The sequence below is a fragment of the Triticum urartu genome, chromosome 3A (assembly GCF_056163025.1).
Source record: "Triticum urartu cultivar PI428250 chromosome 3A, HENAU_Tu73, whole genome shotgun sequence".
Taxonomy (NCBI): domain Eukaryota; kingdom Viridiplantae; phylum Streptophyta; class Magnoliopsida; order Poales; family Poaceae; genus Triticum; species Triticum urartu.
In genome coordinates, this window is record NC_141875.1 from 93,924,622 (window position 1) to 93,949,989 (window position 25,368).

General features: G+C 46.7%; 1 protein-coding gene and 1 pseudogene across 1 annotated transcript; one reads left to right on the forward strand and one right to left on the reverse strand.

The window, feature by feature from the left end:
- The first annotated feature begins 743 nt into the window (after positions 1–743).
- Positions 744–1,938, forward strand: LOC125530277 (tuliposide A-converting enzyme 2, chloroplastic pseudogene; annotated as a pseudogene).
- A 1,369-nt stretch (positions 1,939–3,307) lies between these two features.
- On the reverse strand, positions 3,308–7,603 carry LOC125530278 (DEAD-box ATP-dependent RNA helicase 35A). The gene is made up of 2 exons (XM_048694669.2): positions 6,518–7,603; positions 3,308–4,453 (listed from the first exon to the last, which is right to left on the reverse strand). The coding sequence occupies exons 1-2, from the start codon at positions 7,495–7,497 to the stop codon at positions 3,589–3,591; spliced, it is 1,845 nt and encodes a 614-aa protein (XP_048550626.2). The 5' UTR covers positions 7,498–7,603; the 3' UTR covers positions 3,308–3,588.
- Between the last annotated feature and the right edge of the window lie 17,765 nt (positions 7,604–25,368).

Here is a 25,368-nt window from a genome sequence, read left to right on the forward strand (position 1 = left end):
GCAGGAGGGTTTCATTTTTTGATGTCTTTTCTAAATTTCTTCGGATTTGTGTCTTGTTCACAGAGACGGGACGACAATGGCTCTTTTAAGATGAAATAAGGTTCTTCCCACCTAACCCCGTTCCAGTGGTGCTTCTAGCGTCATCGGAGGGCGTGTGGGGTTTCTCTCCGACGGATTTCGTGGGATTCAATCGGTGTTTGTCTTTGATGGATCCACGTGGATCCGGTTTTATTTGTTTGTGTTCGGGTGTCTACAGATTGGATTCTTTCTAAGTTTTTCTTCAATGACGACGGTTATTGTTCTGGTACGCTGGTCCTATAGGGCGTTCGCATGACGACTTTTTAAGTGTGTACTATAACAAGTTTTGTCTCGCTTCAGTGAGGGAGAGGCGATGACGGTGACGTATCTTCGGCTCGTTTCAGTGTTTGTAGTCATTGTTGGGTGTCCTAGGAATATGGATGTATTTTTTATTATTTCTGATATGTGTTGTACTAATTGATGAGAATAGATTGGAAGCTTTAGAGAGAGAAAAATAGAGCGTGTAAACGCGTGGAGCACGAGCAGTCCTGGACTCATGAGTCAAGCATGCATTTGTCGCAGGCCGAGCCCGACCGGCGGACGGAAAGCATTGGCACACCCACGCCCCATTTTTAGACTATATTTTTATCACTCATGGGGCATCCACGCACGTAACTCGCTTCAACCACACATGAATACATCATCGGTCTCTCTCACTCCACCGCCACGCCGTTCGCGCGATGCCATTTCCCTTCCGGAGATCCCAAGAAACGAAACGAAACGAAACAAATACACACAGACACACGAGCCGGCTCCCCTCACCCCCGAGCATTCGCCAGTGAGAGAGAGAGGGAGAGCATGGCGTCCAACACCGCACCTGCGCCCGCCGCCGACGATGAGCTGCTGCACGAGTTCGGCCCGCTGCTCCGAGTCTACAAGAGCGGCCGCCTCGAGCGCCCCCTCGTGCTCCCGCCCGTCGCGCCGGGGCTCGACCCCTCCACCGGTGTCCAGTCCAAGGACGTCGACCTCGGCGCCTACTCCGCCCGCCTCTACCTGCCCCCCACCGCCGCGACCACCACCGCGAAGCTCCCCGTCATCGTCTACGTCCACGGCGGCGGCTTCGTGGCCGAGTCCGCAAAGTCCCCCAACTACCACCGCTTCCTCAACGACCTCGCCTCCGCCTGCCCGGCCCTCGGCGTCTCCCTCGACTACCGCCTCGCGCCGGAGCACCCGCTCCCGGCGGCGTACGACGACTGCCTCGACGCGCTCCGCTGGGTGCTCTCCGCGGCGGACCCCTGGGTGGCCGCGCACGGCGACCTCGCCCGCGTCTTCGTGGCGGGCGACAGCGCCGGGGCCAACATCTGCCACCACGTCGCCATCCAGCCGGGCGCCGCGCGGCTCGGGGGCGCGGTGCTGATCCACCCCTGGTTCTGGGGCTCCGAGGCCGTGGGGGAGGAGACGACCGACCCCGCGGCGCGCGCCCGGGGCGCGGGGCTCTGGATGTTCGCGTGCCCGGCCACCACCGGCATGGACGACCCGCGGATGAACCCCATGGCGCCCGGCGCGCCGGGGCTGGGGGCGCTGGCGTGCGAGCGGGTGATGGTGTGCACGGCGGAGGGCGACTTCCTCAGGTGGCGCGGCCGCGCGTACGCGGAGGCGCTGGCCGCCGCCGGCAAGGGGGTGGAGCTGCTGGAGACGGACGGGGAGGGCCACGTCTTCTACCTCTTCAAGCCCGACTGCGACAAGGGCAAGGAGATGCTCGACAGGATCGTCGCCTTCGTTAACGCAGCACCTTGATGCTCTCCTCACCGGAGATGCAACTCGGTGAATTTTGGTTATGGCAAATCCTAGACGTGTTTGTGCTCCGTTCTTGGATTGCGACGATGAAATAAATTGGATTTACCGGAGCAGCTCCAATCATCCTCCTGTTTCCTCACCTACCTGGCTACATCTCAATTTTAGGGGTCTTTGCTTTACCAATTATCACCTGATCATAATGACGTTTCAAATATTTTAATATGAACTACTTACAGACTGAAACAAGCGAACAAACACACTAAAACACATCCATATATATATGCTTAAAATAATTATAATTCGGAAACGAAGAGGGTATATATTTTATTGTATTTTCTTTTGGCGATTCGATTGTTAGTGTTTGCTGAGTGATGTGCAATGGATTGCTTGCCTTGTGGGCTCCAATTAGATACAATTGATTTCTAGGAGCCCATACAGTTATGTTTTGCTTACCTACTATATGAACCTAGGTGGTAAATGCAAGATAAATTGGATGGATGGGGCCAAGCCTTACTCGTCTGCAACACCAAAATTAGCATTGGAAATATAGATGTATATCTAGATGTGCACAAATTATTACACATCTAAATAACTCAACCATCAAACAGAAAAAAGAAAAGGCGGATCAACCTGTGGTTGGTTGATTATGCGGCAATGGTATGCTAGCCCATCAAGGTTCAAGTTAGACTTAGCACTAGTGTTCGTATTTTTCTGAATTTATTTCAGTCCATCCGGTAATATGCGTTTAGTGAGGGAAAACGTTTCAGTCGACTATTAAGGTGTTTGTGCCAACTCCATCAATCTCAAGATGATGCGTCGGTTTAGTCTCTCAGAAGTGCTCATTTGAGTAAGATGTGCGTGTTCATAGAATGAGTATATGTGCTTATCTATCTATGCACATGTACTGTGTTAAAACATTAAAAATATCGACAAGAATCTCCACGTAAAATTAATGTGCTTTAGCAAAACCGCTGTGATGCTCGTCCATTCAAAATGTAGGTTTCTTAGGGTACTCTAATCTGTAGAGATGGTGGTTGTAACAGTAGTATTGATGGTCGTCGTCATCACCTTTTGAAAAGGAGGTGGTAGTATCATGGTGGTCATCTTAAAAGCTTCTAGCCGTAGTATTATGATGATGATGACCTTTTAACTCCTTATGAAGAAGAATGTTTGTTTCACTTCTTTTGCCTCACTCCCTCCGTCCGAAATTCGTCGACGCTAAAATTGACGTATCTAGGAGGTAAGTGTCAGGGTTCAGCAACAAGTCAAGCAACCTGTATATTTCCATGGCAGATGTTCTGAACTTTCAAGCTGTTAACAATAAATCAAACTAGTGTGATGCTCGTCCAAGCTCCCTAAAAGATGCCAATATCCTCCATCCAAAAAAAAAAGACGGCCAATATAACTATTACAGCTTCACAGCCCTCACTCTCTGTTACTCCTCTGTAAAGAAATATAAAAGCGTTTAGATCACTATTTAGACATATGATACTGGTGCTCAAGAAATAATACCCTCCTCACAGAAAAATCTGCCACTCAATATACATAGTATTACAACAGTACAGCTTCGTATGCAGAGAAATATATTACATCAAAAGTCGTCATCACTTGAAACATAATGTGATGACAAATCTTCGAGGATACGATGACTAAGGAGGGAACTTCAGATTTGCATGATACTTCACTCTTAAGATATCTCAAGCATGGATGAGCTGAAGCTGCAGCATTTTACCTCTTGATAAAGCATACACTCTTAATAATATGATGATGTAATCATATTTCTCCACGGTAACCTCCACCGCCGTAGTAATCTCTTCTGGAGCCAGCGATCGCCACGGACTTCTGGTGCTCCAGCTTTGGACAGTCAGCAAGACGATGCCCAAGGCCACCACAGAATGCACATCCTTTGACACCACTCTCCTTGGCAATAGCTTCAGCATCCTCCAGCGGGTCAACGAGCTCAGCAAGCACTGGTGGTATTCTTTGCTTCGCTTCCTTGAGCAGGTGCTTGAGGTCAAGAAGCGTAGTCTCTGTCTGGTTCTTGTTGATGAACGTAGTTGCTATTCCCGTTTTCCCGCATCGACCGGTTCGACCAATCCTGTGGACATAGTTCTCTATTTCGGCAGGCATGTCATAGTTAATCACGTGCTGGATATCAGGGAAGTCAAGACCCTTTGAGGCAACATCAGTAGCCACCAAAACATCCTTCTTTCCATTCTTGAAGAACTCAATCGCATTCTGTCTCTCCTCCTGATCTTTGCCTCCGTGGATTGCAACAGCTTCCACACCCTTTAGAAGAAGATACTCGTGGATGTAGTCAACATCAGCTTTGTTTTCACAAAATATAAGAACAGGAGGTGGAGTCTTTTGAAGGCATTCAAGGAGGTATATAATTCTGGCATCTTCCTTGACATACTCAACTTCTTGGATGACATCCAGATTTGCTGCTCCAGCTCTTCCAACATTGACAATAACTGGCTTTACAAGGGCGCTCTTTGCAAAGTTCTGAATCTTCTTGGGCATAGTGGCAGAAAAAAGAAGGGTTTGCCTTTGTGCCTTGAAATGGTCAAAAACCTCCCGAATGTCATCTTCAAATCCAAGATCAACAAGCCTATCAGCTTCATCTAAAGTTAAATACCTGTGCAAATCAAGAAAAGCGCTATTAAGAATTTTGAACACTGTCTGCTTAACTCCTTAAAGAAGCTCGAAGAGGTTTTACTAGTATAAATGATCCAATGTAGAACAATATAATACAGGCTAAAACACTTGCATTAAAAAATGGTTATCTCCTAGGTAATGGGGGCATATTCTGGTCTTTGGACATTGATACTTCACAGTGCACACATATGGAGCATGGAGGATTGACAGCTCTAATCCCCTAAATTTGGTCCAGAGCCACTCAACTTTCAGCATTCGTTAATTACAACTATGCAGTTATGTTTCTGATAATATTATAAGGAAAACAGCAACTGAAGATGGTTTGAAACTAAACAGCAGGTATGTACTGCTAAATAAGTGTCCTTAGTGAAATGTAAAAATTCAACATTAAACCGTTTTATGTATCTTATTCTTCATTGGAGCGGTGCATACTTCAAATTTATTATGCAAAGTTCCCAAATTGCAGTCCATATCATAAGGGTTGAGCTATGAAATTATAGATTGTTGCTGCTAAGGCGCAGTCTTCAAAAATAGAATTGATACCAGACATATAACTGCAGTGTAGAAGTCGGGAAAAAAAACATAAACTTGAAGTCAAGAAACAACAACAAACTCTTTCCAATATATCACTTTTACTCAAAAGTCTTACGTTTACTTTTATCCTTTGTAAGTCAAAACCTTAAGCCCTGCTTAAAAGATGCTAATCTATTAGAAAGAAGGCAATGTTACTATTGTCAAACAATAGCTTGTGAATAGTATTTGTTTATCATGTGCATCACTTGTATAACAAGTGATTTTGATGACGATGTACAACAAGGATGGGAATGGAGCATCCACATGAATTCATGCATGCAGAAATTACCATACACTGGCATTGTCCATGCAAGTAACATCTTGGTAGCAGTGGGTCAGCATCTAGGATCAGGATGGTTCCTCCAGGCCAGTATATTTATTTTCCTATATAGTTTAATTACTTCCCAACGATGAGGATTAGTTCTTTGATCTATCAAGCATGTTTACATTTAGATTGATATGGCCTAAGTTTGCTAGGATAACCCACCGATGCCTATTGTAATTGTGGGCATTAACCAAGAAAAACAATGAAACTGGCTCATCTAAAATCTTCTGTACACTCTACAGTCTACGGTCTCATCTTACTCATGTATTCCTCCCCAGGCCATCACCACTGCTACTCAGTTAGACAAGTTTACATTTAGACTAATCTCAGATCTGGTCAATATTTGTTAGGACAGCCCTTGACGATGGCTATTGTAATTGTTGGCATTAATCAAGAACAATGAAGTCCTTATCTGTTATATCATCGTCTTCTCTACCCAGTCTAGTCTCATCTTCCTCTACAACCCTCACACCAACCACATTGCCTGGCGGTCACCCCTATTGGCTATTGCAATGTACAAATGTACATCACATTCATCGACGAATTAACATGTTTTATCCATCAGAAATACATTCAAAAGTCCATCCACAAAAATGCATCCCAAGATTTTTAGTTAAGTTTAGAATGAAGGCAGTAAGTGTATTTTCTTGAGCTTATCAGAAAACAGGTCTCTTCTTGAACGATGGAAGTCCTTATCTCATCTCAAATCTTCTCTACCCAGTCTAGCCTCATCCTTACTCCTACATCCCTCACATCAGCAACATTGTCTTGTGATCACTCCTATTGCAATGTACAAATGTACATCACATTCACTGACGAATTACGTGTTTTACCCATCAGAAATATACTCACCAGTCATCCACAATAATATATCCCAAGATCTTTAGTGAAGATTAGAACAGAGGGAGTAAGTGTATTTCTTTCTTGAGCTTATCAGAAAACAGGGTTATTATTGTTGAAAAGCATATCCTATGTAGCTTTCATATTAGCAATTCAGCCATCGCATAGTTTTAGTTCAAACTTCATGATCCGGCTCAACACACCTAGTAGAAAATTATGAACCTAAGAGACTAGCAGAACAGTTATACTCTGTTATCTGTCAAAGGTATAAAAACACCAAATCAATCACAAAAATCCAATGGATACCTGCAGTTGTCAAGGTTCATCTTCTTCTTGGCGAGAAGATCCTTGAGCCGCCCAGGTGTGGCCACCACAATATGTACGCCCTTCTTCACCACATCCAGTTGTGTCCTCATGTCTATACCCCCAATGCAAAGCAATGGTCGTATTTCTGGGAACCCAGCCTGCTTGAGTGGAGTGAGGAACATATCGATGACATCATATGTCTGCTTGGCCAGCTCCCGTGATGGGCAAATGATCATGCCAAACGGGCCCTCCCCAGGCACAATAGGCATCAACATTTCCTCTTGCAGAGCCACCATGATGAGGGGCAGCACGAACACCAGAGTCTTCCCGGACCCGGTGAAGGCGATGCCGATCATGTCCCGCCCGGAGAGCACCACGGGAAGCCCCTGCACCTGGATGGGCGTGGGCTGCACGATGCCCTTCTCGCGGAGCATCCGAAGGACGGGCTCGGGGAAGCGGAGGTCACGGAAGTCGCGGGCGGGCGGCGGGATCTCGTCTCCTTCGACCAGGATGTGCCACTTGCGGCGGAGCTCGTCGGCCTTGGTGCGCGGCATGCGGCGGAGCCGCAGCGGCGGCTTCCAGCCGGTGCGGAGCGGCTCGGTGTAGGTGATGCCCTTGGCGAGCTCCCGCACGGACATGAGCGTGTTCTTGTTGGAGAGGTTGTCGATCATCTCCTTCTCCTGCAGGATGATCTGCTCGGTGGCGGTGACCTCCGGGGCCGCGCGCTTGAGCTGCGTGGACGTGACGAGGAGGCTAGGCTTGGCGGCGGGGGCGGCGTCATCGGGGGCGGCGGCGGGGTTGGCCGCCGGCGGGGGCGGAGGCGGTGGGAGGGAGCCCGCGGAGGCGGCGGCGGCGGGCTTGGAGAGGCGCAGGTGGCGGAGGCGGTCGGCCTCCATGGCCCTGCGCTTGGAGACGGGGATGTACTCCTCGTAGTCGTCCTCGTCATCGGATTTGGCGGCGGCCGCCGCGCCGGGGGGCATGGCTGGGGTTAGGGTTCGGAGGAAGGAGAGGCGAAGGTGGGGATTTCGTCGGGCACGGGAGGGAGATGAGAGTGGAGAGTATATCGATTCGACCAGAGAGCGAAGCAAACCGCCATTTGCCGTCAGGTGCATTTAAGGTTTTTGTGTGTGTGTGTGTTATATTTAAGAAATTCTTTTTTTGGCGAATTTTGTTTAAAAATTCAGTGGGCCAATTATGCGAAAACACATCTTTAAGGAAAGTCCATTACCTTTTCCTCTCTTGCTAGGGTTTCATCCTCTCGTTGTAATGTCCGACATTGAGTCCCCGTCCTCCACCGCTACTTCCTCCCTATTCTGTGATCGCTCGGGCTGATCTAGGGGTGACCGTGTGTCACTTCCCGGCCTTGGCTGGACGCGTTTGGGTCTGCTGCGGGTGGAGTTTCTAGGGTTTGGGATGAAACTAGAAGGATCCTACCCATGGCAACTGATGCATCTGCGTCGGGTACGGGTGAAGAAGACCTTGAAGAGATGATACACCAGTTGGGGATCACTGGGTATGACCTGGATAATATCTTCTTTGAGAAAGAGGAGCCATTGTCGATGATCTCTACTCGATGGTTGGCTATTGCGAGTGTATACCTCGAAGGATTATGGGGATCCCTGGTTCTATAATATAAGAATATGCGTAGTGCTTGGGATTTGGCTCAAACGGTAAAGTTCAGATCGTTGGGGCGATAACTTGTACACCATGCTGTTTTCATGATTGGGAGATTGGGAACAAAGTGATAGAGGGAGGGCCTTGGACGTTTCAAGAAAGTCTAGTCCTAGTGGCACCTTGTGATGGGTTCACAAAACTCTCTACCATGGATTTGAATAAGCTTAAGATGTGGGTACAGATCCATGACTTACCGGATAGGCTTATGCATTTGTTGAAGCCTTTAGCTGGTAATATGGGTGAGTTCTATGCAGAGGAAAAACACTCACGTGACTTTTCGGGAACGACTACAATAGAATCTCCCCCTGAAATGAAAAAATAGAAAAAATGGAGTTGGACCATCGGATGGGCGGTTGATGGCTTAGATTCGGTTGGAGGGATTTGTGCCGACAACTTTGCAAAAAGGTCCCTCACACGATGTCATGGTTTTGTCACGGCAGATGTCCTCGTGAAAGGACCAAGTTGTGAGGCCATCGGTGCTAGGTGATCGCTTGAACGGGGTTGGTCGGAATCGAGAGACGCGAGTTTTACCCAGATTTGGCCACTCGCGGTGGAGGTAAAAGTCTACATCCTGCTTGATTGCTATTGATGATTGAAAGTGCGTTATATCGACTAGAGGGGGGTGAATAGGCGATTTTTATGAAAGTCTTCAAAACGTAGAAGTTTCGAAGACAAACGATAGAAATAAACCTATTACCATGCAGCGGAAGGTAGACTACACTAGGCAGACCATAGTCAAGTATTCAATGAAGTGAAAGCACAATGACTAATAGTAGCTAGGCAGTAAGGATCAGGTAGGAAGATATTATGAAGCCGATCAAAACAAGCAGTCACTCAGTGAAGACAGAAGATAGTGCAATCATACAATGACTTCACAAGGATCAACAATAAGTAAAGGAAAGGGAAGGGTGAAACCAGTGACTCGTTGAAGACAATGATTTGTTGGACCAGTTCCAGTTGCTGTGACAACTGTACGTCTGGTTAGGGCGGCTAGGTATTTAAACCTGAGGACACACAGTCCCGGACACCCAGTCCTGAACACGCAGCTCAGGACACCCAGTCCTCACTGTATTCCCCTTGAGCTAAGGTCACACAGACCTCGCCCAATCACTCTGGTAAGTCTTCAAGGTAGACTCCCAAACCTTCACAGACTTCGTTCACCGGCGATCCACAATGTCTCTTGGATGCTCAGAACGCGACGCCTAACCGGCTGGAGGATTCACAGTCCTCAAGTGTAATAAGTCTTCAGATCACACAGACAAGAAGACTTAAGTGATGCCTAACACTCTTTGGCTCTGGGTGGTTAGGGCTTTATCCTCGCAAGGAATTTTCTCTCAAAGGCTTCGAGGTGGGTTGCTCTCAAACGACAAAAGCCGTACTCTAACTCTGAGCAGCCAACCATTTATGGTTGTAGGGGGTGGACTATTTATAGCCACTAGGCAACCCGACCTGATTTGTCTGAAATGACCCTGGGTCACTAAGGAACTGACACGTGTTCCAACGGTCAGATTTCAAACACACACGACAACTTTACTTGGGCTACAAGCAAAGCTGACTTGTCCAACTCTGGACAAGATTCGCTCTCATAGTCTTCACTCGAAGACATAGGTTTTGGTTAAGCATCACTTCAGTCATTCTGACTGGTTCTCTTGGACCCCACTTAACAGTACGGTGGTTCCTATGACTCAACAAAGAAGAAAAAGAACTACGAAAGATCTAAGTCTTCGAGCTCCATAGGCTTCATGCGATGTCTTCTCTTGTCATAGTCTTCAATGAGAATATCTTCATATACCACCTTTGACATCAATGTCTTCATACATTTTTAGGGGTCATCTCTGGTAGGAAAACCGAATCAATGAGGGACTTCTACCTGTGTTATCCTGCAATTCTCACAAACACATTAGTCCCTCAACTAGGTTTGTCGTCAATACTCCAAAACCAACTAGAGGTGGCACTAGATGCACTTACAATCTCCCCCTTTTTGGTGATTGATGACAAACTAGTTGAAGTTTTCAACGGGGAATATAATATGTGAAATTGTAAAGGATAAGGAATTGTCTTCATTCGTTGCAAGGGCTCCCCCTGAAGATGTGCATATAAGTAATTTGCTTTTGGAATGCAAATGCACATGGCAGGTTGTACTCGTGGAGATCCTCCTCAACTTATGATGACAATTCATTATGCATGAGAAGGTATGTGAATATAATGACATGCATAATGGAAAATGGACGTCTGCAAAATGATCTAAGTGCGGAATTTATCATCGCATCACGAAGTAGCAAATAAGTAGCAGACGACCATCGAGTTTAGGTGTTACAACTCAAAGAACCAAATGTATCAAAACGAGAGTTGTAAACACGAGGCAAAATATAAAGCAACCGCCCATGTGGACCCGCTTGAAGACTATCAAACTCATATGCTTCTCCGCCTTTTGTCAGTAAGGACCAAAAAGGTTTGAAGACATAGAGCATCTACTCGTTCCCATGAAGAGTAGGTGAAGCAACAGGGTCGTCAGTGGTGTTTGCCGGTGTAGAAGAACTTGGAGCAGTGTCGAAGCGTGCTGAGGGAGGAGGTGGTGAAGTAGCATCGTCTTCGTCCTCGATCACTCTGGCATTCACAGTTGCCGCAGAGAAAGAGAACTCAGAGTCTTCAAGAGATGGAGTTCGTCGCAGCACGACCCTTTGAGGAGGTGTGGAGTCAAACTTGAAGTGTTCAGAGAAGCCATCCTCTTGAAGATCATCTTCAGAGCACATAAGCGTCAGCCCTTTCCATGTGCGTCGAGAGGTTTCATGGGCAACAAAGGCATTCTTGGTGGCAAGATTGCGAATGCGGTTGACATCCACCAAGAGGCTTTGCATTTGGCGCTTCAGCCAGTCATGATGCCTATCCTGTTTCTGATGAAGAGCCACAAGAAGCTCTCGGTCGTTGAGAACACGAGATCGCTTCTTGGGTCGTTTCCCAATAGTGCTTTCGGTGGCTTCAGTAAGGGCACGATGAGGTGCACGTGTAGTTCCAGCCAGAGGATAAACACGGGTGACTGCTTCAACTCCTTCAATGTTCTGAGAGAAACTTTGATGCTCCGCATTCTGAAGACTAAGAGGCTCCTTGGCAGGCTCAGGATAAATGGCTTCAACGGACATATCCACATTAGGCAGAAAGATCCGATGATTGCGAGCAGATGGCTGATATGAGATAGCGGAGTGGAGTTTAATCAGCCGCATTATCCATGGAGCGTAGAACTTCAAGCCAAAAAGATCAGAGCCTGATGCAGCAAGTTGGCGGATGAAGAAGTCCTATGCATTGAAGCATTTGCCATGAAGAATATAGAAGACCAAAGTCTTCATTGCACCTTCCAGCTTGGCATGTGGAGAATGTCCTTTGATGGGCCAGAGAGTTCGCCTTATGATGTGATAAATAGTCCTTGGCAGATACTCAAGGTCTTCAACAAAGAACTCCTTAGGATATGCAGCATCTTGTGGCAATGGCTTCATCATACTGAGCATCTGACTCATGTTTGGTTCAGGCTTCTGAAAGATGCTCTCCATAGCTTCACTGTGGAGCTGACAACCAAGTTCGTAGAGATCGCCAGGAGTGGGCAGACCAGTGAGCTCAATGATATCAAAGGCTTTGGCTTCGTGATGGACATTTCCTGTCATCCACTCCAGGACCCAAGTCTTCGGATCTCTGTTGTACCCACGGATGTGAAGTGTGGCATAGAATTGGAGCAGCAACTCTTCATTCCAGTGCTCTTGGTCGGTGACAAACGGCAACAATCCAACCTCTTTGAAGCAATCCAGAGCTTCTTCCAGACAGGGCAGACCAGCTATTGCTTCGATGTCAAGACGCTTATGTGAGAAGATGCGACTTTGATTGTACAGAATGCAGGAGTAATAGCTTCGCTGCGGATAGCTCCAGAACCGATCAGAAGATATTCTTTCCCTTGAGTAGGGGTTCTTGGAGCTATTGAAGAAAGTGTTGTCTGCTTTGAAGCCGTTGACATTGAAGGATCCAGGTGCTAATGCAGGACCTGGAAACCTGGCAATCTTGGGATTGGCTTCTGTACCTAAGGCCTGTGCTCAACATGATAGTCAAACTGAGGACCAGCAGCAGGCATAGGAACAGAAGTAGTAGCATCATTGGCTTCGCCGACTTCTGGTGCTTGGGTTGGTGTAGGCTCCACATTGGCTTCAGCCATGACAGCGTTAGTGGCGTCGGTGGCAGCCTCAAGATTCTCAACCTCCACTTGATGAGCTGGAGGGTCGGTCACAGTCACGTTCTCCTCGAGAACAGCTTCTTGGTGAGACGGGGGTGTAGCAACTCTTGGGGTTTCTTCTTCATCGGCTGATGCGGCCGGAATGTCTTCAGCAGCTTTAGCTTCAGACTCGGAGACTGGAGGCCTTGGTCCTTTGCGAAGCCTGCGTAACGCTGGCGACGCCTGTGGAGTTGGAGTTGGCTGGGCCTCAAAGTCATCTTCCTCTTGTGCTTGTGGGTGATCAGCCCATGATGCATCCTGAGCAATTGGCGTCAGAGGATGACCAATGTTGATGAGTTCGCTGTGCGTTAGCACAGGCGATGATACCTGTTGGTGCTCGAGCTGAGGAAGAACTGCATCATCTTCAACATGGTCATGGTGACCAATGTCTTCAGCAGCGGTGGGATCAGCTGCTGGAAAGTCTTCAGCTTCATGAGCCTCTGTGGAAGCAGGCTCATGGATAGTCAGTTGGCGCTCTTGATGTTCAGCGTCAGGGGCGAACCATGAAGATGGGTTCAACAATTAAGGGCTTTGTGGGAGCAGCCCGTTCCTTCTTGGTCTTCCGCTTCTTCTTGGAGGGGGCAGTAGCAGAGGCTTCAGAATGTTTCCTCTTTCTGGCTTCAGCCTCAGCAGTCCTCGTCTTCTTCAGTTCGGAAGCGGTTGACCTGGCCTTTGGCTTCGAGCCAGTCATGCTGGTTGGGAAGACAATGGAATCTGCTTCCTGCCTTGGTGCGTTGGGTTCAGCCATAGCAGGCTTCTTCTTCTGCCGCTTTGCAGCCATCCTGGGGTCAATGCCAGGACGCCCAAGGGCCTTGCGCTTCTCAGCCTCATTGTAGGCTTGCACACACTTGTCAGCCAGGCTCTTCATGCGCTCACGAGAACCTTGAGCTTCTTCACGCTTCTTGAGAAAGGCTTCTCTAAGCTCGTGCAGCATGATCTTGAAGTTCTTGACCTCTTGCACGCTGAGCTTGGCCATATGCTTCTTGAACTAAGCTTTCTCAAAGTCAATCTTCTGCTTCAGTTCGACGATGCGCTGAGCTAGAGCTAGCTCTGAAGCAATGGCACCATGGAAGGCGACACTGAGACCAATGGGAAGTTGCAGGTCTTCAAAGCTGAGGTTGGGCGTTTCAAACCACTCATTGATGAAGTCATGGATGATTGCCACGTCAAAGAGAGGCAAATTGTTGAAGATTTCTGCTTCTTCTTTGCTCTTGATCAGTTGCTCAAGAGCGTCATCTGCAAGATCTTCATCACTGGACAGATCAATGGCATCGTTGTGTAGAATAGCAACAGCAGTCAGTTCTTGGCTGGTGTGTCGCAGAGGCATCTTGACTTTTTGGGGCTTGGAGATGCGTGACAGATCTTTAGACTGCACACTGTCTTCAGGAGGCGCAGTAGCCAGTGGCTTCGCCCGTGAGATTTTTGGTGGAGCAGCTGATCTTGAAGCCTTAGCCTTCTTTGGCTTCTGCGGCTTTGGAGTAGGATCTGGGGCTTCATCAGTGTCAGCATCATCATCAGAATGATCCACTTTGGCACCTTGAACTGAGATGTGAGTGATGAGGCCATCAAGGTTGTAGAAAGGACCAATGACATTGGGTTCGGTTCTGCATCGCGTGTGCCGTCAGCCCGGGGAGCAGAAGGACCAGGGTTGAAGTCTAGTCCCAATGACTTCTTGTTTTCCTTGGCCGATGCCTTTGCGTGCTGGAAGTTGCGCTTGAAGAGATTATCGTCACGACACCATAGCAAAGATGATGGGTCGGCATCTTCAGGCTGAGGTCCACGGACCATACACGGATAGAAACCCTGAGCGATAGCTTCAGCTCTATTCTTGGGTGGAAGGCCTCGGAAGAGAATATCACCCCAAGGACTTTTGATAGAACTCTTCTCAGCATATTCCTTGGTCACGAATCTGTATTTGTACCACTGTTCTTCCCAATATCTTCGAATCCACTGGATTCGGGTCTTGCGCTGATTATAATCCTCTTCAGGATCTGTCTTGTAAAGCTCTGAGAGGTCATCAGGAAAATCTCTTGATGTTCCCCCACGACGCTGTCTGCCTCCCTTCCTTGCAGATTTCTCTGTAGCCATGAACTTTAAACTGAATGGCTTCAATACGTTCAAAGGCTTCAGAGGCTTTCGCTTGCTGGACAAACAGGAACTGGCTTCGGGAGAATTTATATGATGCTATAAGAATTCTGCAAATGAATGCAGACTATGAGAACCAAGGGATTCTCCCACGGACATGTACCTGTGACAGCATTAAGGTGCGAGGGAAGGGGAATAGGTCATATGCATTCTCAGAAGATTTTGAAGATAAATCAGTTTAGAAGACATTGACCTCATCGTGCGAAGACATCCACTCATAGATAAGGAGTTGGTTCCAGATTTGTACGAATCCAGAGATCAGTACAAGTGAGGAATCTAACTACTTTGTGAAGCATAAGTGAACATACTAGGCATAATATGAGATGCAGTATGAAGTGGATCCAACATGTGTGAACAGAAACTACTTGTGGTAGAAAGTGACGAATCTGTAGGATCAAAGGGGCCGTAAAAAGGAAGTTTTATTTACCACACAAGGAACTGCTAGACGGAGTGGAAGAGGAGGCCGAGCAGTTCGATCGTCCGTGCCCTAACTTGGCGACGGAGGACACCTACGGCGACGGCGGAGAGGACGATGTCCGCGGTCGGCGTGAAGACGGCGTCGGAGAGGTTGCGGCAGCTAAGCGCTTCGTCGCCGGCGTCGCCGAGGGCTAGCGGTGGCGCTAGGGTTCTTACGAGAGTGGAAGAAGAGATAATGACTGTGGTGAGGCGTGTATTTATAGGGACAGGGGCGGCTCAGTGTTATTACACAGATGCCCCTGGCGATTCACATCTGAGGAACACGTGGCCATCATGCAGCATATCGGAGGTTGTTCCATGTCCCACGCACGTCTGGATTGTCGGGTGGCCGTTCCCACTTCTCCGGGTTTCAGGTGAGGGAATTAGCATTGAAAGCGGACTTAATGTTTGTCTCTGTATCTTCTGCTGACAAGGACGCAGAGAAGACATTTGACAGTTTCAAAAGAATGCATATGATTTGGAGAGATAGAGTTTGAGATAGAAAGCATAGAGAGGTTAGGGTCCGATCACATTCACTTAGTTCAAAAGATTCAACAAGAAGACATAGCTATAAGTGAATGCTATAGAGGACAGAACATTAGTATATATATAATCAACATAGTGAAGATAATCATGAAGACATGTTGAGATTGAAGCCAAACCAAATTTGAAGACATAGCAAATGTAACGCCATGAGTCAAACACTTCAAACAGAACCTTTGGTGGTGGCGTTACCCACCGTATAGGAAGTATTAGACCCAGACACGGCGCACAATTATCGTGGCGCTCCGAAGTCAAATTCCACATTAATGTATTCACACTTAGAATGTATGTCTTCATTGATTGAAGATATACTTTACTTCGTGTGTTGCACATCTAAGTCATCAATATGCATAAGTGTTAGGATGTGTGCCTGATCATAGGACATTTGAGGATTCCAAGATATTTAGCTCACACCGTAACTTGCAAAATCTCTTCTCATCCAAGGGCTTGGTGAAGATATCTGCCAATTGTTCTTCAGTGTTGACGTGTATGATATCAATGTCTTCCTTCACAACATGATCTCTGAGAAAGTGATGACGAATCCCAATGTGCTTTGTCTTTGAGTGCTGAACTGGGTTGTTGGCAATCTTGATGGCGCTTTCATTGTCGCAGTAGAGTGGCACTTGCTTCAGATGAATGTCATAGTCTTTGAGTGTTTGCTTCATCCACAGAAGCCGAGCGCAGCAAGATCCAGCAGCAATGTATTCAGATTCAGCAGTGGAGAGAGATACACAGTTCTGCTTCTTTAAAGACCAACATACAAGTGATCGTCCCAGAAAATGACATGTGCCTGATGTAGACTTACGATCCACCTTGTCACCAGCATAATCAGCATCCGAGAATCCAACCAGATCAAACTCTGAGCCCTTTGGATACCATAATCCTAGAGTTGGGGTGTGAGCCAAATATCGAAGAATTCGCTTCACAGCTAAGTGATGCGACTCCTTTGGTGCCGCTTGGAATCGAGCACACATGCAAACACTAAGCATAATATCTGGCCTAGATGCACATAGATAAAGTAAAGAACCAATCATGGAGCGATATACCTTTTGATCGAACTCTTTACCATTGTCGTCGGGACCCAGATGATGTTTGGCTGGCATTGGCGTCGTGAAGCCTTTGCAGTCTTGCATACCGAACTTCTTCAGGCAATCTTTGAGATACTTCTCTTGAGATATGAAGATGCCGTTGCGTTGCTGTCGTATTTGAAGACCGAGGAAGAACTTCAGCTCTCCCATCATGGACATCTGATATTGCTCTTGCATCATATATCCAAACTCTTCACTGTACTTCTGATTGGTGCAGCTGAAGATAATGTCATCTACATATATTTGGCACACAAACAGTTCACCATCATATGTCTTCGTGAAGAGAGTGGGGTCGAGGGAACCAGGTATGAAGCCTTTGCTCTACAGAAAGTATTTGAGTGTGTCATACCAAGCCCGAGGGGCTTGTTTGAGGCCATACAGTGCCTTGTTGAGCTTGTATACCATGTCAGGATGTTTTGGATCTTCAAAGCCAGGCGGTTGTGCAACATACACTTCTTCTTCAATCTTGCCATTGAGAAAAGCGCTCTTCACATCCATTTGATATAGAAGTATGTTATGATGATTTGCATAGGCCAGCAGTATGCGTATGGCTTCAAGTCGAGCCACATGAGCAAATGTTTCATCGAAGTCAATCCCTTCCACTTGAGTATATCCTTGAGCAACAAGACGAGCTTTGTTTCTGACAACTTGACCATGCTCATCTTGCTTGTTGCGGTATATCCATTTGGTGCCTATTATATTGTGCTTCCGAGGATAATGACGCTTAGCCAGTTCCCATACATTATTCAGCTCAAACTGTTGAAGCTCTTCTTGCATAGCTTGAATCCATTCAGGTTCCATGAAGGCTTCTTCAACTTTCTTGGGTTCTGTTATTGAGACGAATGCGAAGTGCCCACAGAAATTTGCTAGCTGTGTGGCCCTTGAACGAGTGAGCGGACCGGGTGCATTGATGCTATCAATTATTCTCTCAATCTGCACTTCATTGGCAACACGAGGATGTACAGGGCAAAGATTTTGCTCTTGTCGATCATTGTCATTGTTAGAGGGATTGTCTTCAGGATGAGCATTGTCTTCAGGTTGATCAGGTGCGGAGATGATAAGTTCCTCTTCAGGTTGAGCTTCAGAGGGTATGATTTCTCCAGTTCCCATTAGTTTGATTGATTCACTGGATGGAATTTCATCTAGCACATTTGGCAGGTGCTCTCTTTGTGAACCGTTAGTCTCATCGAACCGCACATCCACTGTTTCAACCACTTTATAATGAAAGATATTGAAGACTCTGTAGGAGTGCGAATCCTTTCCATATCCAAGCATAAAGCCCTCATGTGCTTTTGGTGCAAATTTTGAAGTGTGATGTGGATCCTTGATCCAGCACCTGGCGCCAAATACTCTGAAGTAACTGACATTTGGCTTCTTGCCAGTAAGGAGCTCATAAGATGTCTTGTTCAGAAGCTTGTGAAGATAAACACGTTTGATTGTATGGCATGCAGTATCAATGGCTTCAGGCCAGAATTTTTTTGGAGTCTTGTATTCATCAAGCATCGTTCGGGCCATCTCAATGAGTGTTCTGTTCTTGCGTTCGACGATGCCATTCTGCTGTGGCGTGTACGGGGCTGAGAATTCATGCCCAAAGTATCAAGATATGTATCAAGGCCAGTGTTCTTGAATTCAGTGCCATTGTCACTTCTGATGTGCTTTATCTTGGCGCCATAGTTGTTCATTGCTTGATTTGCGAAGCGTCTGAAGACATCCTGCACTTCAGTCTTGTAGAGGATTATGTGCACCCAAGTATATTTAGAATAATCATCAACAATGACAAAGCCATAGAGACAAGCAGTAGTAGTAAGAGTTGAGTAATGAGTGGGACCGAAAAGATCCACGTGGAGCAGTTCGAAGGGTCGAGTTGTTGTCATGATTGTCTTCGAGGGATGTTTGGCCCTCGTCATCTTTCCTGCTTCACGGGCACCGCATAAGTGATCTTTCTTGAACTTGACGCCCTCGATGCCTATGACATGCTTCTTCTTTGCAAGGGTGTGGAGGTTCCTCATGCCAGCATGCCCTAGCCTCCGATGCCAGAGCCAGCATTTTGAAGCTTTTGCTAGAAGACATACGGCAAGCTATGGTCCTGCTGAGAAATCTACCACGTACAAATCATCCTTCCTATACCCTTCGAACACTAGAGACTTGTCAGATTCCATTAGAACAAGGCAACGATATTTTCCAAACATTATGATCATATTTAAATCGCAAAGCATTGAGACAGACATTAAGTTGAAGCCAAGGGATTCAACAAGCATGACTTTATCCATGTGTTGATCCTTTGAGATTGCAACTCTACCTAGGCCCAATACCTTACTTTTACCAGTGTGAGCAAAGGTGATGTGACTCTTGTCGGATGGACGTAAGGTTGAGTCCATAAGAAGGCTTCTTTTGCCAGTCATGTGATTGGTACACCCACTATCAATTATTCATTCTGAAGCAGCTGGTGTCGTACCCTACAGTGCAGTTAGGGGGATAGGCTTCATGAAGAGAATTGTGAAGCAAAAACATTTGACGAACCAGTGGGTTATGGAAGCTTAGATCGAGATTAGGACTGATAGGGAGAGTAGCAAGCGATTTAGGAATGAAGTACATAATAAGACCATTCGGGCATTTGATCTTGCGCCCTACAAGATTTTTAAGGTCCCCAGCAATAGCGTCAGACGATTTTGGTTTTCTGCTGGAGACCCTTCCCTGCAAAAGAGAGTTAAGCTTTCTTAGCCACCCACATCTTCAAGGGTGGCTTAGAAGCAATAAGTCTAAGTGCAGCGTCTGAGAACTTTGGCTTTGGAGCCCTAGCAAAAAGTCTTGCAGGCAGACAATAGTACTCATAAGAATAAGCAGAATAGTTCTTGGTCTTATGAACATGACGATTTGATGAACCGCGCTCATATTCATAGGCCTGAGTATGGTTTCCCTGCAAAACACTTGTGTTAGTGCGACTCAGGTGAGTCCTCTGTCTGTATGAAGCCTTTGGACCGTATGAAGCCTGTGGTCTGGGGTTTGTCTTCTTCACCTGTGGTGTCATGATGACATTCACAGGAAGATTCTCCAAACACTTTTTCGGCACCCAGATCTTCTTCATAGGCGGTCCATTCCTGCAGTTAGTACCAATATACCTGGCAAACACTTCACCATTCTGATTCTTAAACAGTTTATAGTTTGCATCAAAGGATTCATCAATGACAATGGGGTTAGCACAAGTGAAGCCAGATAGAGTGGATGGATCTGCTGAAGGTTCCTTTGCAGCAACCCATGTGGTTTTGGGGTACTGCTCAGGTTTCCAATAAGAGCCATCAGCATTCATTTTCCTTACGAACCCAACACCCTCTTTCCTCGGGTTTCGGTTCAGGATCTGCCTTTTAAGGACATCACATAGTGTCTGATGCCCTTTAAGACTTTTGTACATCCCTGTTTCAAGCAATGTCTTCAACCTAGCATTCTCATCAGCAATAGCAGTGGTATCCTCAGCAGAGGGGTTAGTTCCCACATCAACAGTTGAAGATATTGCAACAGTAGCAGCAGTAGAACATTCAGCAACAGAGGTAGCATTATCACGCTCAATGCATTTAAGACATGGTGGTTCAAATCTTTCCTGAGCTGAACTGATCTGTTTGGCGCGAAGCGACTCGTTTTCTTTCTGAAGATCTTCATGAGCCGCTCTCAATTTCTCAAGATCTTGCTTCCTTTGAAGATAATCATAGGAAAGCCTTTCATGAGCTGTTGAGAGCATTTCATGACGACTTTCAAGTTCCTCATACTTAACGTGAAGATTTTTTATGTCTTCAATTAAGGACTGAGATCGAGTCATTTCAGCGCCTAATAGATCATCGCTTTTGTCTAACAGTTTTTGAATGTGTTCCATGGTTTTCTGTTGTTCAGTTGCAATTTTAGCGAGTGTTTTGTAGCTGGGTTTGGAACCACAATCAGAGTCATCGTCACTAGATGTTTGATAGTGAGTAGTGCGTGTGTTTACCTTGGCACTGCGTGCCATGAAGCAGTAGGTAGGAGTGGAGTAGTCTTTGTCATTTGCATAGGTGTCGGTGATGGAGTCATTGTCTTTAGTGTTGAAGATGGACTTGGCAACGTATGCTGTAGCCAGACTCGCAATGCCAGAATCGGACTCCTCCTCAGACTCCACCTCCGCCTCCTCAGAAGCAGACTCCTCCTCTGAATCCATTTCCTTGCCAACAAACGCACGTGCCTTGCCAGATGAGCTCTTCTTGTGTGATGAAGACTTTGAGGAGGACTTGGAAGAAGACTTTGAGTATTTATTCTTCTTCTTGTCATTAGAATCATACTCCTTGCTCTTCTTTTTCTTCTTGTTCTCAATGTCCCACTGCGGACACTCAGAGATGTAGTGGCCAGGTTTCTTGCACTTGTGGCACGTTTTCTTCTTGTAGTCATGAGCAGAAGCTTCATCATTCCTTGAGCTTGATTGTGAAGACTTTCTGAAGCCTTTCTTCTTGGTGAATTTTTGGAACTTCTTCACAAGCATAGCAAGTTCCTTTCCAATGTCTTCAGGATCATCAGAACTGCTGTCAGATTCTTCTTCAGATGAGGAGACAGCTTTTGCCTTCAAGGCACGAGTTCGCCCATAGTTTGGACCGTAGATATCTCTTTTCTCAGAAAGCTGAAACTCATGTGTGTTGAGCCTCTCAAGTATGTCAGACGGATCGAGTGTCTTGAAATCTGGACGTTCTTGAATCATCAGGGCTAGGGTGTCAAATGAACTGCCAAGTGATCTCAGGAGTGTCTTGACGACTTCATGCTTGGTGATCTCAGTAGCGCCGAGGGCTTGAAGCTCATTTGTGATGTCAGTGAGTCGATCAAACGTGAGCTGGACATTCTCATTGTCATTTCTCTTGAAGCGGTTGAAGAGGTTGCGAAGGACACTGATTCTCTGATCTCTCTGGGTTGAGACGCCTTCGTTGACCTTGGAGAGCCAGTCCCAGACTAGCTTAGATGTTTCCAAAGCACTCACGCGGCATACTGTCCTTTGGTCAGATGACTACAGATGATATTCTTGGCAGTAGAGTCCAGTTGAACGAACTTCTTGACGTCAGCAGCAATGACACCTTCTCCAGCCTTGGGAATGCTGTTCTTGACGACATACCATAGGTCGATGTTAATGGCTTCAAGATGCATGCGCATCTTATTCTTCCAGTAGGGATATTCAGTTCCATCAAAGACGGGGCACGTAGCGGAGACTTTAATTATCCCTGCAGTCGACATAGCTAAAACTCCAGGTGGTTAAACCGAATCACACAGAACAAGGGAGTACCTTGCTCTGATACCAATTGAAAGTGCGTTATATCGACTAGAGGGGGGGTGAATAGGCGATTTTTATGAAAGTCTTCAAAACGTAGAAGTTTCGAAGACAAACGATAGAAATAAACCTATTACCATGCAGCGGAAGGTAGACTACACTAGGCAGACCATAGTCAAGTATTCAATGAAGTGAAAGCATAATGACTAATAGCAGCTAGGTAGTAAGGATCAGGTAGGAAGATATTATGAAGCCGATCAAAACAAGCAGTCACTCAGTGAAGACAGAAGATAGTGCAATCATATAATGACTTCACAAGGATCAACAGTAAGTAAAGGGAAGGGAAGGGTGAAACCAGTGACTCGTTGAAGACAATGATTTGTTGGACCAGTTCCAGTTGCTATGACAACTGTACGTCTGGTTAGGGCGGCTAGGTATTTAAACCTGAGGAAACACAGTCCCGGACACCCAGTCCTGAACACGCAGCTCAGGACACCCAGTCCTCACCGTATTCCCCTTGAGCTAAGGTCACACAGACCTCGCCCAATCACTCTGGTAAGTCTTCAAGGTAGACTCCCAAACCTTCACAGACTTCGTTCACCGGCGATCCACAATGTCTCTTGGATGCTCAGAACGCGACGCCTAACCGGCTGGAGGATTCACAGTCCTCAAGTGTAATAAGTCTTCAGATCACATAGACAAGAAGACTTAAGTGATGCCTAACACTCTTTGGCTCTGGGTGGTTAGGGATTTATCCTCGCAAGTAATTCTCTCTCAAAGGCTTCGAGGTGGGTTGCTCTCAAACGACAAAAGCCATACTCTAACTCTGAGCAGCCAACCGTTTATGGTTGTAGGGGGTGGGCTATTTATAGCCACTAGGCAACCCGACCTGATTTGTCTGAAATGACCCTGGGTCACTAAGGAACTGACACGTGTTCCAACGGTCAGATTTCAAACACACACGGCAACTTTACTTGGGCTACAAGCAAAGCTGACTTGTCCGACTCTGGACAAGATTCGCTCTCATAGTCTTCACTCGAAGACATAGGTTTTGGTTAAGCATCACTTCAGTCATTCTGACTGGTTCTCTTGGACCCCACTTAACAGTACGGTGGTTCCTATGACTCAACAAAGAAGAACAAGAACTACGAAAGATCTAAGTCTTCGAGCTCCATAGGCTTCATGCGATGTCTTCTCTTGTCATAGTCTTCAATGAGAATATCTTCATATACCACCTTTGACATCAATGTCTTCATACATTTTTAGGGGTCATCTCTGGTAGGAAAACCGAATCAATGAGGGACTTCTACCTGTGTTATCCTGCAATTCTCACAAACACATTAGTCCCTCAACTAGGTTTGTCATCAATACTCCAAAACCAACTAGAGGTGGCACTAGATGCACTTACAATGATGATGATGATGGTGATGATCTCGATTACCAGGGTGCTATTTCGCTACCTCTAACCTCGAGGGCCATTGACCTATCTCCAATGACTTGTCTCTAACTTCTCCTTTAGACAACCCCGGAGCCCACTTTATATAGTAGCATGGTCCTTGGGGTTTACAGTAGGTTTTAGAGTCCTACTCTTAATTGGAGTTCTACTCTAAGTCTTGTTGATCTTCTGTGCCTTCCAAGTCAGGAAGTATCCACCCCGTGTATGATTGTTGAGCCGGCAATAGCAAACCGGGTCTCCTCTTCCGAACCAATCAACCCAAACCTATTCAATCCTTCGCTTGGTCTCGCTTCCCTTGTCAGGGAACTTTCCTCTTCTTGGACCTTCTCTACAAGCCGACCCATTGGGCTCTTGTCAAGCCGGCCTCATGCTGGGTCTCGTCGTTGAGCCCTAGATTCCTCCTTATCATCTTATCATAACTCAGAAAATGGAGCGGCCCATACACTACAAAAAAATACACTTCCGTGATGATACGTGTTTGTCACAGTAGGTCGCTTTTTTTGTCATGCATGTACATCCATGACAAATTTATGACAGAATCAAGATAGTCATACCTGTGTTGTCGTAGAAGTGTTCCATGACATTACCAAAATTATCATCACGGAAGTGTCCACTTCCATGACGATAAATCGCGCGTCACAGAAGTGCTTTCGCCAAGGGTGACCGACACGTGGCATCCGCCGTAACGGAATGCCGTTAAGCTATCGGGTCGGGTTTTGGATCCGATAACCCGTTAACAGCCCCGACCAATGGGAAATTTCCACGTGTAAAATTCTTATTGGCCGGATGAAACACGTGTCAGCTCGTCAATGGGTCAGATAGGCACCTATGATATGTCGACACGTGGCATGGCCCAACAGTGGCCCATTTAGCTTACAAAGCCGGCCCGTTTGACTTGGTCAAAAGTTAACGGGCTGGCCCATGAAAAGCCTGTTAACGGTCTCTTCGCAAATAGCCCATTTTACGGCCCGTTAGGCCCTAAAGGAAATCGGCCCAACAACGTCATGTGGGCCGTCGAATGTAATACCAGCCCATTTCACTTTAGGCCCATGTATGGCCCACGACGTCTTTCGGCCCATATGAGGCCTTCGTATCTTTCGGCCCATTACAGGCCCACGGTGAGTATAGCCCATAATGAACAGTAATTTTCTTTATACCCGTTAACGGCCCGTGATTTACATGGGCCGTTTCCAGCCCATGTTAGCTTTCGGGACGGCCCATACGTTCTTGGGCTCCTTTTCGGCCCTCGATTACTTCCGGCCCGTTACTGGCCTATTCCACTAATGGGCCAAATTCGGCCCATGGCAAGAGTCGGCCCGTTACTGGCCTGTTACCCTAATGGGCCAAAATCGGACCATGGCAAGAGTCGGCCCATTTCTGGCCTGTTAACCCGTTGCCCCGTTTCTAGCCCGTCCTATATTCTGGCCCATTAACGACTCGTTATGCCTGTGACAGAATTAAGCCTTTGCTGTCCTACGGCCTGTTAACGGCCTGTTACCGTGCTGGGCGGATACCAATTACGCCCGATTATGGCCCATGTAGACACATTTATCCGACGGCCCGAGGCCCACCGATTACAGGCCCATTTATCGATGGCCCGTATGTGACCCATGGATCCTACGGCCCGTATATGGCCCATGGTAGTTGCGGCCACTAGCAAACCAGGGAAAAATAAGACTAGGAAATAAATAAGGCCGAAACTAATGCTAGGCTATTAAGGCGATTGCACAGATTACATCCACTCGGCATCAAAGATCGCCACCAGTGCAAATATAGGGAACACCCTACACTATACAAAAATGGCTTACTGTTTTCTTCAGGCGGTGGCTGCATGTTAAGAATACATTTTGTATCGCACCAAAACAAATTACAACTATATAACAAAAGGAAGGTTGGCATAAAACTTAACAGTCTAGCAGATAAATGCACCACCAGAAGTTCAGAAGCTCAGTTCATTTGACCTGACGG